At 40.6% G+C, this 15,813-nt stretch overlaps 1 protein-coding gene across 2 annotated transcripts in view; it reads left to right on the top strand.

The window, feature by feature from the left end:
* FCHSD2 (FCH and double SH3 domains 2) overlaps positions 1–15,813 on the top strand; it is a 167,235-nt gene that overhangs the window by 148,845 nt on the left and 2,577 nt on the right. For both annotated transcript variants that reach the window (XM_074860533.1, XM_074860531.1), the window contains 7 exons: positions 4,552–4,713; positions 9,952–10,086; positions 10,960–11,043; positions 11,171–11,348; positions 11,724–11,944; positions 12,914–13,043; positions 14,091–14,173. In XM_074860533.1, the coding sequence (XP_074716634.1) occupies positions 4,552–4,713; positions 9,952–10,086; positions 10,960–11,043; positions 11,171–11,348; positions 11,724–11,944; positions 12,914–13,043; positions 14,091–14,173 (993 nt within the window). The remainder of the gene's footprint in view (positions 1–4,551; positions 4,714–9,951; positions 10,087–10,959; positions 11,044–11,170; positions 11,349–11,723; positions 11,945–12,913; positions 13,044–14,090; positions 14,174–15,813) is intronic.

The raw sequence follows: 15,813 nt of genomic DNA, 5'->3' as shown, positions 1-15,813 counted from the left end.
AACAATATTTATATTTTTAAAAACTTTGGAGGGTTTTTCTTTCATCTTCTTATAACCTACCATCAGCTAAGGCAAAAGAACAGCCCAGAGAACAGGAACCACCCAGAACACTGTTTGTAAACTTTGTGGGTGGCTGACAGTTTTTAAATCAGTGCAAAGATATCCCAGTCCTTAGCTATCAACAGTAATTGGTAAATAGTAATTGTAAACAGCAATTTCACTGTTAAATAGGAAAACATTTGTCCTACAATGAGACTTAATAATGAAAATTGAGCAGCACCCAGGTTTCAGAGTGAGTGCTGGACTCCAGCATTCCTGTGCTTTTAAACCTCAGCAGCCTTCCTGGAGATACTTAGTATATAAGTGGGAATATAAGTGGTTACTTGATTTCAAATATTTTCAAGTGGGTGAGCTTCTGTCAGTGGAGGTCACTCAGTCAGGAAGTATGGCATGTGTGTCAGCTAGAGTCCATTTGGTTGAGAGGGAAAATCAATGATTAAAGCCTTGTTTAGTTTTTAATTTGAAATATATGATCTTTTTGAGGGAACAAGGCTTCGAGGATGAGTGCATCCTTTTTTAAGGGTATTGTTTGTCAGGAAACACACCGTGTCTCTTGTCACTGCATCACTTTCTGACTACCTTCCCGTGTCAAACAGAGAGTGGAGCTCTTTTCTTTTTTGGGGAACAGAAACTGTGGGAATCTGGCTCCTCGTGGAGCTGCAACCTTCGTGCAAGGCGGGTCCCTCCATGTTGGAGTCAGGGCTCCAGCTTTGCAGAACCCTCACCTTCCGAAGGGAAGAGCCTACCTTGTGCCTGGGTACACACACAGAAAAGCTTGTTGCATGACTTGATGCAGGTGAAAACACCAGTATTTCTGCAGGATGATCCCTTGTTTCCCTCTTACTTAACATTTTATTCTGGCATAATGAAAGCATCAAACCCCAGCTAATTTAGACATAGTGATATTTGAATGAGGTGCTTGTATTTTCAAATATGTAGCTGTTCCTGTGTGAGAAGCAGAATAAAGTTGTACTACTGTCTGGTTTTGGGTTTTGGTTTTATTTTCATATAGGTAGGAAGCTGTTAACTCTGGTCTACCAGTATAATTATTTAGGTTAAAATATATGTATGCTTGTAAATAACGTTATCCATCTTTCAAGTGCAGGCCTGACCTAATACTGTAAGTACTTTTATGGCTTGTCTGCAGTGGAATGAAACTCAAAACATTTGTGGTTTGGAACAAACATTTGTTGAATATTAAGACTACTGTGTGTAAATAGAGTGGGGTAACTCGATTGGATTCGCTGGGTACCTTGAATTAAAAACTCTTGTCTGACCCTTAGCAAGTACAGTCAAGGATCTTGGAGCAGCTTGTTTATTTTAACTAACAAGTTTGTACAAACAACATGGTTTACAGCAGACTGAGTGCTAATATGAACTACAAATGTTTATAGCATGCCTAGACTAATGTTTATTGCTGTTGCATAACTCAAGCTAATTGGAAATTGCATAACAAGGTAAAACAGCAGAACAACTAGGCTGATCATTTCCCAGGCAACTTTTGTTGAAGGAATATGGAAAGTCCTCGTAATATGATGTCTGAATATAAAGACAAATTAGGGGATAGCTACTTTACTCCACAAGTACATATATACACGGAGGCACCTCAGCTTGGTAACGTGATGAAATGGGGAGTTTCTCATTAACAAGCTAAAGCAAATGACTTGCACTGACCTGCACTGAGTCAATCTATCACAGTTTCAAACAGAACCCAATAAAAGGATGATGTGGCCACCGGAGCCGCTAACCCACCCGTGCCCTACCAGAGTCACAAATCGACCCCATCTGGATGAGTAGCCTTGGACTAGGTTGTGCTCCCACTACAGGTGTCTGACCTGCGCGTTGATGTGCAGCTGCCAGGGTTGGAGCTGACCGTGCTCCAACGCTTCATCTTGAGTGTAGGAGCATCCAGATAAGAGGCAGGAGCAGTGCTCATCTTCACTGGGTGCTGTAGAGCCACTCATCACCCCTTCTTTCAAAACAGATGTAGTTAGAAGGTGGGTTTGTTCAAAATCTTGAATATTTATTAACGGGAGAGAGGTGTGTTCACGTGCAGAAATTGGCGTCCTTGGATTCAGCTTTTTTGGTGCAACCCATCTGTGCTAACATCTTTGATTTAAAGTGTGTTCTCTGTTTAGCTTGATAGAGTGAGAAATCCACTTCTCAATTTAATAAGTGCTCCTAAAACAAATTTTTCAAAATAAAAGGTTAATGATTAATTAAAATTATTATTGTTTCCATGTTCTTACAGCTTTAAAATATGCAAACTAATATAAGTAGGGGCAAAATGAAACAATCTAAGTGAGAGGTATTGCCTTTCTAAGACCAGGAAAGGGATAAAATTCCTACTCCCTTCACCCCTGGAACTCAAAACTCTTAACACCATCTAACACTTGTGATTTCAGACCTTTTCATAGGTATTGCTTTTGTAAATATTTACAAATTTCAGGTTGGGGCTTGGGCCACACTGACTTACAAGGTTTTCAGAAGATGCTTGATGCCACAATTGAATTGAAAGGATCTGCCTTTCAGTGTAAATGCTGATGTGAGTTCAATCTTTGGACTTTTTATTCTTTTTAAATCAGTATTTTCTGAATCTTGACTGAAGTAGTGTGATGCATATTAATGTATTTTAGTTTTTTCCTCATTTTCTCAGCTATATGAACAGTATTTACAGTACGTGTTAATTATTCACCTGAAGACCACTTGCACGGAGAAGTGGACACTTCACTTGCTAAGTGGCTTTGGCTTTTCCCATGGGAAATATTTCTCCACCCTGTCCGATCCTTCAGTCTCTGTATGAGCATGCAGCTGTACCCATATGAAGATAACATGTCACAGAATAAATTTTACTCTAATAACTTATCTACTTTGTAAAAATCACATTTCTTCTAAATGGAATTAAAAATAATAGCTCTCGAAAGTAGTTTCATTGTTTGAAACAGGTTTAAAGTCACCTTTGCAAATAGTTTTAAGATTAAAATGGATCCACGTTTGAGTGTTCAGCTGAATGAAAGTTACAGTCATTTATTTTCTGATTTATCTTCTTAACAGAAAGATAATAGTAAAGTGCAGCAGCATGTCAAAAACAAGACAAATACCAGTATCATTTCAGCTCAACACAAAATTTTGTATGTAGTCAGGATATGGGTAAGAGATAAAAGTATGTAGCACCCGTTGGCATTTTAATTCACTGTACGTCGATTCTTACACAGTCTACTGTGCTTCAGTCACTACAGAAAAAGTAATTTCCCTCTGATTTTGGCTTAGACCCATCTATTTCTGCTGGTTCTGCTTGGTTCCCCAGCACCGCTGACAGCTTGATGTGTCAATACAGGCAGTGATGCTGAAGTAAAGGGCTTCTGATCCCCGTGGAGGGGGGCGGAAGGGCGAGAAGGGAGATGGAACTTTGCTACTTGTCCAGTAACGTGCTAAGAATGAACAATGCTGTGAAAGGAAATGCAGGAAGAACTCCAGGGCGGTTCAGTGAGTTTCTGTTATTGCCTCCATCAGTGACTCACTTGAAGGACCTTTGGTAAATCACTTGATTTTTGTTCCTCTGATGAGCAAGTGCAACAGGCCGATGATGATAGGGCTGAACTGGACATAAATATCCTCGATTTTATTCCTAGGTTTGCCCCCCACTTCTTGATGCGGTCTTTGAAATTCTGCTTTTCTTTTCTGGAAATTCTGCTTTTCTTGAAATTCTGAATTTCTTCATGCTACTCTTTCCTGTTTAGATTGTTAAATAATTTGGATCAGGGTGGTGGTTTGCCATGAATTTGTTAAAGCCTTGGCTCTGTAGGCCACAAAGCATGCCAGGATGCTGAGCTGAACCCAGCTGTCAGAAAACCTAACTTTTCATTCTGTTCTAAAGACAAAAATCACGAATCTGTTCACTGAAGTGTGATATTTATTTAATTTTGGAATTATTAAGATATTCTGTTTCCATAACAAATAAACTTACTGTGATCTCTGGCAAGCGCTGGTGGAAAATGGCCTCATTTTGGGGGGTGGTGGGTTTGCGTGTGTGTATCGCATCAGATTTATTTGTGTAGCACATCCAGTTTAGTCACCAGCTGTGAGGACATCCAGGGTCCGTAGCCCAGGAGTATTCCTAATGTTAAAAATACTGTGAAGCACTGGGTTTTGTCTGAGTTTTTGCACTTTGAAAAGAATCTAAACTAACCAACCACTAGCATATATGAATAGAAAGTTAGCGTAAACGAACAGATGTTATTTTAAAAACACCAACTTGTGAAATTGGCTGTGCCTGTAGTTTTGCATCTCTAGAAAACCATTCCCTGTCTCTTGGCTCTCACACCACGTTCCTGCAGGCAAGGAAATGAAGAGCCGGACTCGTTTCCACGTTGAGCAGCTTTTGGAGCCACCTGAGTAATTTGCGGATCAGGAAATAACTCATTTGAATCGTGGCAAGGAGCGAAACGTAATCTTGAAAGAATTCTGACCTGTGCGTGTTTATTTCCTCAGATAATTAAGCTGAAAGCAGAAGCCCGTCTCGATCTGCTGAAGCAGATTGGTGTGTCCGTGGATACGTGGCTAAAAAGCGCCATGAACCAAGTGATGGAAGAACTGGAAAACGAACGCTGGGCCAGCCTGCCCTCGGTGACCAACAACGGCTCTTCACACCTGGTACGCTTTCCAACCAGTTCACCTCACCTCGTCCCCATGTGGCTCTTCCCTAGTAGCAACTCCTAAGTTAATATTGATTGTAAACCAAAATTGATAATATTTGGTTGTTTGTTAGCTAACTGGAAAAATCTTGTAGCTATGTGGCTGAAGCATGTGGCTGAATTTAATGCAAAAGAAACCAACCAAAAAAAAAAAAAGGATTTCTGGGTTCTGTTGCTGAGTTTATTTAGATTGATTTTTCTGACCTTGGATAAGTGCCATAACATATATTTGCCATCTCCTGAAAAGAAAAATGTCTGCGTCTTTTTTTGAAGTTTCATTAATAGTTTACGATGTTATCCGAGATACTTGGATGAAAGGCTTTATTCTTCTAAATGTTTAGAAAACTGTAGACTCTACATCATCTCTTAGAGTCATTTATGTAGAGATCACAGTGAAAGGCATTGGCAGAGCAAAGCCTCTTTCCCAAATTGATTTGGATATTTGAGATGAAAATTTAATTCATTAAAAATCAGCGTAAGGCCTTGGAAAACAGACTGTCCATTCCTGTGAGCAGGGTTAGATGTTTCCCTCAAAGATTTGTCATAGATTTTGATGTTACTGCGATTCACCTGCCAGTTACTGCCCTGTTATTTGAGACACAGTAAATATTTGGCATTTTCTATATGAATCACTAGTTTCACTTAAAGCAGTAAAGAAGTTAAATTGGAGCAGACCACAAACCTGATCACTACTGCATTTCATCCAAAGAGTTGGTAACTTCTTAAACTGTTAAATTCAATTGCGTGTGTCTTGCTGTGTTCAAAGTCAAGCTAACTCTTTTGAAAATTTTATCCAATATACCCAAAATTGAACTGAAAAGCAACTTTGATCAGTGGAAGATTGGTCGTTATTTTTTATTCAGTTTTGCGTAAGACTAATTGCGTTTGTAATGTCTATGGCTGGTTTGCAAAATAGGCCAGAGACATCTCCCATCTGTTTAGCTTGGAAGAAAGCTCATTTTTATGTAATTCAAGAAAAAATAAAAAGCAAACTCTCATTTTCCTCCCCATTAGCCCCCCAAGAATGATATATTTCAAAAATAAATAGTGATGGCTGAATCGAACAGCTGCCTGAACCCTGTTCAGAAAGAGGAACTGCTAAAAGAGCTCATAAAACCTTTTTTTTTTTCAATTCCCCTACATGGCATGCGATGCTGAGCTGTCACCTTGGGCAGTAAAACTAACCAATCTGTTGCTCTTCACCAGTAACCAACTAAAATAAAATTCCTGAAGGTTTGGTCAGTTTGCCTCGAACAAATTTTAAATTTTCTCTGTGTGTTTATATATTTAACAAAACGCAGAGGCTTTTATAAAGTCTCACTTTGCATGTGGATGTTTTCCTAAGTAGTCTTCATACGCTATTAAAATTAATTAATTCACACTTTCTTTTTAATCTTAAATGCTTTGGACAGACAGAATATCTCTAACAAAGCTTTCAGGGGGAATGGGGATGTGGTTTTTCATTGCATTGCAAACAATTTAGAGGATGGCTTGCTCTCGCTGACCACCTAAGAGAAACAAAATCTCCATTTCAGCAAGTATGTGCTATCTACACACAAAAAATCCTGCTCGTTCCCATGTTTCTTCATGTTTTTCTGCTTCTTTATTGTTTTCTTGGTAATGGTGGTGAACCCTTAGAGGGAAAGGTTTTTTTGGATGTACAGGTCAACTTTAGTTCAAAAAAGTGAGCGCGCGCTGAAGCTCAGCAAATCCTGACAAGACCCACTCTTTGCTCTCTTCGGGGTGTTAGGGTGTTGCTTCTGGGATGTTACACACAGAGCTCCAACACGGTGACGGTGATTTGCAGTAAAGGTTGTTACAGTCCCTGCTCTGCGTAGCCTGTCTCTGCAGGCCTTGCTCCCATGGTTAGTGGTATAATTAGAGATTAAAGGTGTAGTATGCAGATCCGAGCTCCAGCCCTCCCAATCCCAAAGGAGTTCTTGTGCCGACTTCCATTTCAGATCCTTTCTAGCCAGGGTAGATGAGGATATGTTACATAGCTGTGTTTAACAGTGGTTTTCCCCTTTCTTCTTGTACTCCACCTCCTTTAACTTCCCGTTGTGCACGTTGGACCGCGCCCAGTACCTTGTTCTCTGTCTCATCAGCCATGCCAACAGTCAGCCCTGGAGCCAAACCCTCTGCTAGTCCCTGGCGAGCCAGCAGATGCCACAGCGTGGGAGGTTAAACTCTGATTCTTATTTTCCTCTTTTACACTTACGTACGCTCCTGTATTAAAAAAAAAAAAAAAAAAGATGCTGTTGACCTTGGCAGGCCAGATGGGGACAGCCCGTAGATGGAATTATTAGCACTGTTACCGAAATTACGCTGCTTGCAACGATTAGAAGAATTAACTGCAGCATATAACAAGCAGTGCTTTCACTTCACCCTTGAAGAGCAGGCAGTGTTTAATGTTCAGAAAGCAGCTCTCTGCCATCCTTATGTTGTGCGCTGCTTTGCTTCGTGCCCGTATTTGTCGTGATACAATTTGATCAGCAAAGCTCTCGGGAAATTTTCTTTTCAAAGAGCTTAAAAAGAAGAAGGCAGCACCGATGGCTTGGTATCACTGTATTTATTTAACCTGCTCCAATAATGTAACAAGCTGAAGGAGTTAATATCCCATCACCTATCCAGTTGGCTGACTTTCTGCCATAATGATGAAATGCGTAATCTGAGGAGATAAGACTTTTTTTCCCAGTGTACATGCCCAAAAAAGTTAATTCTAACATCACCTGGAAAACGTATGCAATGCTACTCTTACATATTAACATCTCTGGGAAACCTTTATGCTGCCTACAACAAATGTGTTGTAAATACTATGTAATTTATTCAAAAAGGAGGCGAGAATAACGTCTTTACAGGGTTTGTGTTTTGTTCTGTATTTGCTGGGACCTGAAGCAGTACAGTTATGAGAAACATTTGTACAGTAGAAGTACAGTATTTTAGGGTTAGAAATAAAGTTTGCAGTTGGTACATTTACTGTGAATGTGAAAATGGTGCTTTTAGTAAAGGGATAGAGCATCTTTTAACTGTCAAAGCTTATAGTTTCTTTCAATTATTAGGTTACTGGTTCATATTCAGGCCTGATGGTCATCTGGTACCAGCAACCTGTGCGAAACCAACTGTGATTTCAGTCCCTAAATACGGGTATTGCAAACTGCCTCTGGCTGATCGACACCTCCCCGTGCTCCGGCGGCTGCTCTGTTAGTGAACTGGCAGGAAATTTCAGCCTTTTTTAGCTCCTACAGGTCATACGTCCAAATCAAACCGGAGGCGGTTCAGTATAAATGTGTTCTCTGTTGTGGCCAGGGTCTGTGCATTTCTGAGGACAGAAGAAAAGCGGTTTTGGTGTTCTTTTTGGTATTGAATCCCTTTTGTGTAGGATGGGCAGCAAAACCAGATCGAGAAATCTATTCACATGCCTTTTTTCATATGTATAATCGAGCTAATCGTGTCGCCTTACCCGCCTTTACTCTTACATTTGTTCCCTGTTACATACCTTCGGGATGATTGTAGCTGATGTATTTATTCTTTGCTTATACTGTCTTTTATTTATTTATTTATTTATTTGTATTTATTTATTTGTATTTATATTTATATTTATTTTATTTATTTATTTTATTTATTATGTCTTTTCATTACCAGACTCCACAGAAAGATGAGCTTTATGAAACAAACTGCTAAGTTTTCTGTATCATTAGTGCTGTTTTCCCTCTGTGTGCCTACTTTGCAAATGATTCTATTCAAGGAGTTTGAGCAGCCCACACACTGAAAATTAAAATGTGTTTTTCCTCCTCGTGTTAGAAAACCAGGACCAGATATTTTACAAACGAGTCTTTCTAGACATGATACACTAATTTCCATGATGTTTCGTAGGGCTGTCAGCTGCATGTCAGCTTTGGCTGCTGGGATGTAGACCATGCACAGCAAAAGGCAGTTAGAAACTGGAGGGGGAGACCTTAAATTTGCTGTAATTTATAGTTGGTTGGTAATATATCAAAGCATTAGCTAGGTAGGACAGCGATTTTTTTGTTACTGCAACATCCATTAATGCATTTAAGTGGCAATGGATGCAAACTCCACGTGAATGACAACGAGCAGGGAAAAAATAACATGAATTACAAGGACATATGGTAAAAGTTGTAACATAAAACTAATCCAAATCACAAAATAGTGAAGCTTGGTGATCTTCTACTCCAGGTGTAGGAGAGCAAAGATGTTACGGAGCAGAGGTATGGAGGCAGCTGCTTTAGGGAGCCCGCACAGTGGCTTTTTGGTCTCAGCCTAACTTTTTGTTGATTTACCAGCCTTTCAGTTTTCACGAGGAATACCAAATTCACTCTCAAATAAAAAGGAATAAATAAAGGGGAGATGGCAAATACCATAACAGTGTGGCTTTGATTTGAAGGACTTGCCTGTTTTCACATGAGATAAAGTGTTTATTCAAAGTTTAATCCAGGCACAAGGCCAAAGCACAGCTCATGTCAATGTTGCCCAAACTACATTTATAGAAACTTGTATTTTTCCAGTGTATTGACTTCAGTTTTTATTTAAACTTTTATAGCTAGTTTTTAATCATCATGCTTTCTCTAAGGATTTTTTTTTTTAATATAAACTGCAGCAAATCTATTGTGCAGAATACACCAGCTGGAAGGCTGATTTTTTTTTTTTTTTTAATTTTTATTTTTTCAAGTTTATTTCCACTGCAGTTTCATTTTATAACTTGTGGTCACAGGTACATTAATCTTTTAATAGCATAAATTCTCAGTAAGTGACTCTTTTTTCCATTAAACTATTCACTATGCCTCTGAAACAGCATCTCCAAAGTACATTAGTCACTGTTTCACAGCTTATGCAAATAACTGTCCAGCAGTTGAGTTTCCAAAATCTTCCGCAGTTCTTTTTAAAGGCCATGGGCCTGTGCTTGAATGAAGAAATAGAGCTGAGTTCAGCAAAGATGGGATTTGGTGACAGCTCTTATTCTTTTGTTTCCCTGTATTTGCTTGGTTTGGTGACTGTTTTCCTGATGTTACCTGAGAATCGTATTGAATATTATTGAGTCATTGTTTTTTGTCCAGTTTTAATAATCATGAGCAGTAAATACCCTACACTGAAGAATATCGTTTGATTAATTTTTGTTGTTATTTCTTCACTTATTTTTATTTGATGGTATAATGCCAAATTTATTTTGTTTTAATAGATTAATGCTGATGCAGAAAAGGAAGAAGGTGAAGAGTTTGAAGACAGCATGGATGTTTTTGATGACAGTAGTTCTAGCCCTTCTGGTACTCTAAGAAATTATCCTCTCACCTGCAAAGTTGTTTATTCATATAAGGTTTGTGATTTTTTTGAAAAAACGGATTAGAAAAGTGAATTATACAACAAACAGATAATAGATGTGACTGTGCCTCTGGGAGTTTGAGGCAGGTTGTCAGCACTTGACTCGGTAATGGCACACATTAAATACATTGAGCATCTAGTGAAAAACTGCAGCAGTGTTGTGAAACACAAACTACACTTTGGCAGAGTACTGGAGCCTGTGCATGTGCGTGGAGATGTCCCTGTCTGGCTTCAAGGAGACCAGCTGCGTGCCTGCCATTAGAAGACGTTTTAATTTTTGTTGCTGAGCCGGTGTGGCCATATTAGAAATGCCTTCTGGGTGTCAGGCACGCTTGTACGCTGCACCACAAAGCTCCTCTTTGTGCTGGAATAGCGACACCACCATTTGTGAGTTAAAGCTTTGCTGACAAACTGCATTCGTGCAATTTACCTCGGCCAGCACTGCTGGGTCAGCTGTAAATCACCGCTGCGGCAGCCGAGGCCGGCGGCAGGCTTAGGCTTAGTCTTAGAGTACGGAGTAATTAGAGTTTCAAAAGTAAATAGGGTTTGACGTGCTGGGTGGCATTCAGGGGGCTTCCATCTGTCTCTAGAGTGGAAAAGGGTTTTGTGAATGTCAGTAAGTATACAGAACCCTCCTCATTAGTAAGTTTTTGAGTATGTTACATCGTAACATTTTGAATTTTTTAAAACCTGTAAGTTTTAATAGAAGTCTGGGTGAGAATGTTCTTTACACTGCCTGTCCTGTGCACCTGAGAACACTTTTATTTTCTAAGTTTTAATAAAAGTCTGGGTGAGAATGTTCTTTACACTGCCTGTCCCGTGCATCTGAAAACACTTTTATTTTCTAATCTTCTGTTACACACTTCAGGCTTCTCAGCCAGATGAATTGACCATAGAGGAGCACGAGGTTTTGGAGGTTATTGAAGACGGAGATATGGAAGACTGGGTAAAGGTATCATTTTTCTGAGATTGTTTTCTTTTCACTATTAGAAATAGAACTTGGGACGGGAGAAAGTATTTGAGTTCTTTTCAGAGTAGTACACAAAAGCAGAGCATCTTTTCTGTCGTTTTATTTCCAGGCACGGAATAAAGCGGGTCAAGTGGGTTACGTGCCGGAGAAGTACCTGCAGTTCCCGACATCCAGCAGCCTGCTGAGTATGCTGCAGTCCCTCGCGGCACTGGACAGTCGATCACACACCTCAAATAACTCCACTGAGGCTGACTTAGTCTCAGGCAGCCTGAATGGAGACTCCAGTGGTAAATACTGATTAAAAAATAAAGAGTATATTAAGCTCGTTCTCGAAAGCATTCTGCGTATCGAGTCTGGGTGTCGCACCTGAGAATTTCTCGTATTTGACTTGTATCTGAGTACAACTGTTCTCAAGAATTACCTGTCTCCTATCACATCTGCATAATTAACCTGGCTGTGGCATAGAGTTGAGATTAACATTAACTAAAACCAGTGAAAACTAAAGTGATTTGACTCAGCAATTACAGTATCATAGTATCATTTAGGTTGGAAAAGACCTTTAAGATCATCGAGTCCAACCATAAGAGTACATATAGTACTTATTTTTTTTTTTTAAACTCTTGCCAATTACACTTTTTTTTTCCCCCGTTTCCATTCTTCAGTCTGTTTCGTAAAAGCACTTTATGATTACGAGGGCCAGACAGATGATGAGCTCTCCTTCCCGGAAGGAGCAATCATCCGCATCTTGAACAAGGAAAATCAAGACGATGATGGCTTTTGGGAAGGAGAATTCAACGGGCGCATTGGGGTGTTCCCATCAGTATTAGTTGAAGAGCTTACGGCCTCAGAAAATGGAGAGACTCAGTGGATTGGAGATATTCAGGTACGTAAAGAGTTGAGGTGCTGCCTTGCACGGACGATACTAGTTTGTTAGGGTGATTTTGCAAGGCTGGAAAGATCTGCTGTTTCTTTAGGAAAAAAAATCAGAACCAAATTAAATAAAAAAAAAAAAACCTGAGTACTTACCTTTTAGTTTTTTACCCAGCCTAATAATTATCAACTGATATATTTTGGTAAATGTAACAAATTTGTGAATAAAGGCAAATATTGGGGTAGGAAGGAAATGAACCAAAGGAGAAAATTCACAGTCTGCTTCCTGTAGGTAATTTATGGCACAGACTGAGACATCAAACAGAACCTGGCAAAAAGAGAATTACGGGCTCTCTCAGCCCTAATTTAATGTTTTCATACTTAAATCTGTTCTGTATCCTCTCAATTTTTGACTACCAAATATTGTATTACAGTAATTTTTGCTAAAATGCCCTCATTTCAATATAGTTCTGTAATCCTTAGAGCATATTAGAAAAACAGACGCATTCTCATGTGTAACTGTGGTGCTGGAAAGTGGACTTCCATGTTCCCTACAAAGTAATTTCTCCAGTATTTTTATACTTTGATTTGAGAAGACCATGAAAACTTAACATTTAATTTATATATATGCAGTTGAGTTGGGATAAAATTCGTGATCTTAATGCTTTTGTGGGAATAGATGTGGAGAGGCACACTTGGCCAGATGACTTTTTCCAAATAACATTCAAGAAGTCGAAATTGTCTGGGAGAGGATGAACATTTCTGCTCAGTGGCAACCTATGATTTTAAAAAAATATATATAATCACTGTGGGATGTCTTGGCTTTCCTTCCCAAACATACCTGACAGCACTTTTGACAGTTTTTCTCCAGATGAAAGTTCCTAGCAAACTGATGTGTCAGAGAACTTGCTGCATCTCGGTCTGTATGTAAAAACTGTGGAGGAATAAGGCTTTCTGCAGCCCCCCTCTCTTTTTAACGCAGGTATCCCCGACTCCAAAGCCTAATAATGCCCTTCCACCGCTGCCACTGTATGACCAGCCTCCCACTAGTCCCTACCACAGTCCGGATAAAAGAGGTTCTCAGTACTTCCCCAGATCACCATCAACTAACGGTAAGGAATTTTGTGATAGTAGAAGAAACATTTCAGCTAAATGCTTAATTTAGAATGTTCACAGTTCAGAAGGAAAAAAAAAAAAAAAAGCTTTTGCAATATGAAGTTAATTCAGTAATACTGAGTGGCTTGTCTGTGATGGGCACCCTCAGTAAGTTCGCAGACGACACCGAGTTGGGTGGGAGTGTTGATCTGCTTGAGGGTAGGGAGGCTCTGCAGAGAGATCTGGCCAGGCTGGAGTGATGGGCTGAGGCCAACTGTATGAGTTTTAATAAGGCCAAATGCCGGGTGCTGCACTTGGGCCACAACAACCCCCAGCAGGGCTACAGGCTTGGGGAGGAGTGGCTGGAGAGCTGCCAGTCAGAGAGGGACCTGGGGGGGGTGATTGATAATGAGTCAGCAGTGTGCCCAGGTGGCCAAGAAGACCAGTGGCATCCTGGCTTGTATCAGCACTAGCGTGGCCAGCAGGGACAGGGAAGGGATCTTACCCCTGTGCTCAGCACTGGTGAGGCCGCCCCTCGATTCCTGGGTTCAGTTTTGGGCCCCTCACTCCAAAAAGGCCATTGAATGACTCGAGCGTGTCCAGAGAAGGGCAACGGAGCTGGTGCAGGGTCTGGAGCACAGGTGTGATGGGGAGCGGCTGAGGGAACTGGGGGGGCTTAGTCTGGAGAAGAGGAGGCTGAGGGGAGACCTCCTGGCCCTCTCCAACTCCCTGAGAGGAGGGTGCAGAGAGGGGGGATGAGTCTCTTGAGCCAAGGAACCAGCGGCAGGCCAAGAGGGAATGGCCTCAAGCTGCGCCAGGGCAGGGTCAGACTGGCTCTTAGGAAGGATTTCTTTGCAGAAGGGGTTGTTGGGCGTTGGAATGGGCTGCCCAGGGCAGGGGGGGAGTCCCCATCCCTGGAGGGGTTGAAGAGTCGGGCTGACCCAGCGCTGAGGGATCTGGTGGAGTTGGGAACGGTCAGGGTGAGGTTCATGGTTGGACTGGAGGATCTTTTCCAACCTTGGTGATTCTGGGATTCTGTGATGGGTTGCTGCTTACTCTTTCAGAAAACAACTTCAGTTCAGACTCCCCTGGATTCTCACAGCCTCCGCGAATTCCTCCCGAAACTTCGTATGGCAAACTGCGACCTGTAAGTTAAAAACAAATGCTGTTGTTTTTATTGATGCTACAAAACTATCAGGCCAAGTCTAGGTAAATCGGGGTAGGTACGTTCAAAGCAGGGTGGTGATCCAGCACCTGATGATTTGGCTCTCTGTGTTCTGCAAATCCAGTTAGTGTGTATAAAAATGCGGTATCTCAGATGAATACTGCGAGGAAAGGTCTGTTCAGTCTCTTTGGTAATACCATAGATGTGATAAAAAGCTATAGAACATCAGAGCTATTTGAGATTAAGTGAACGCTGGAACAAAACAGAGCTGCACTTGTTTAAACAGTAAGTCACTGTTTAAAGATGACCTTGAATCCTGTTCCTCCCCTGTCCTTCATCTAACCTGCCCTTCTGTATCTGCTTTTATAGTTGTAACACCTGCGTGTCTCTGGGTGAAATCGAACCTGGGAGGAGATTACACCTCTAATGATAGTAAAATAGATGTTAGTCGATAAACTTATACTGCCTTTTCAGGCGTTGGGAGGTTGTTTCTGTTCTTGCCACATGAAATAACCCCTAAACAGAACTAAAAAAGAGGTGGTGAATAAATGCCAGAACAGTTTAATCATATCATTTGTACAATTGCTTCTTCTCCAACGTGCTGGCAGACAAATCTGCTGGCCAGCAGTTTGATGTAATACACGGCCCTTGGGGCTCCATTGCATTTAGGGTTAAATTTATTTCCGAACCCCTTGATTTGAAGGTTTTGGATTAAAAATTCCAAACGGTGAGGTCTATATATTTGGTGATGTCTTTGCGGCCTAGAAAGGGAGAGTTTGCCAGAAAAAGAAAAGGAAGAATTTGATCACTTAGAACTTGCAAAATCCATCTCCTAGGATTAACTTTGAAATCAAGTTTCGGGGGGTTCAGTGTCCTAAACCAAACCGTATTAAGATGTAACATCTGTATTTTCCTGGCATTCTCAATGAATGAGGTTGCAGAAAAAGAGCACTTTTGGGTATTCAAAAATTACATTCTGAACATCCCAGTAGCCCGTGAGTTAGTTTTATTCTCTGACACACACAAGGCAGAGGTAGAACTGCATCGTTAAGTAATGAACAGTTTCACATTGTCTTACTCCCTTATAAAAAGACAGCTTTTCCATTTTGTAGATTTATATTTTCTTCACAAGTTTCTTGCAATTTACTGTCTTTTCAAGATATTACTACAGTGTCATGCCTTAATTGAAAGGATTTCTGTTAGTATTGCATTTTAAATATCCCTGGTTTGAAGATATTGTGAAGCTTGTTAATGGTATTGCTCCACTCTGGTGTATTCTGAAATCCTAAAAATCCCGCATGAAATGTTGTTAGTGCTTAAGCTAATCTCCATCAGGAGCAATAACAACTTCATTGATGTGGCAGAGTGTAAAAATAGCACCAGATTTCAGGTGTGGATCGTTCAGGTCAGTGATTGATTAAATATGAGTAAGCCACTTAGATGCAACAAGACATTTTTGTACTTTCCAGAAATTCCAGGCAAGGGCGTCATCAGATTTCAGCATTTGGTGTAAAGTCCAGAGTCCATCCCAGGTTTATGTACCGGCTTATGCATGGTACAGGCAGAATAGATGGGTGTTTTCACCCGGTGTGTTTGCCCCGTTGTGACTGCTAGTCATCCTG

Source organism: Strix uralensis, chromosome 2 (assembly GCF_047716275.1).
Source record: "Strix uralensis isolate ZFMK-TIS-50842 chromosome 2, bStrUra1, whole genome shotgun sequence".
NCBI lineage: Eukaryota > Metazoa > Chordata > Aves > Strigiformes > Strigidae > Strix > Strix uralensis.
Note: the sequence above shows the minus strand (reverse complement) of the source record. Positions and strands in the feature narration are given on the sequence as shown.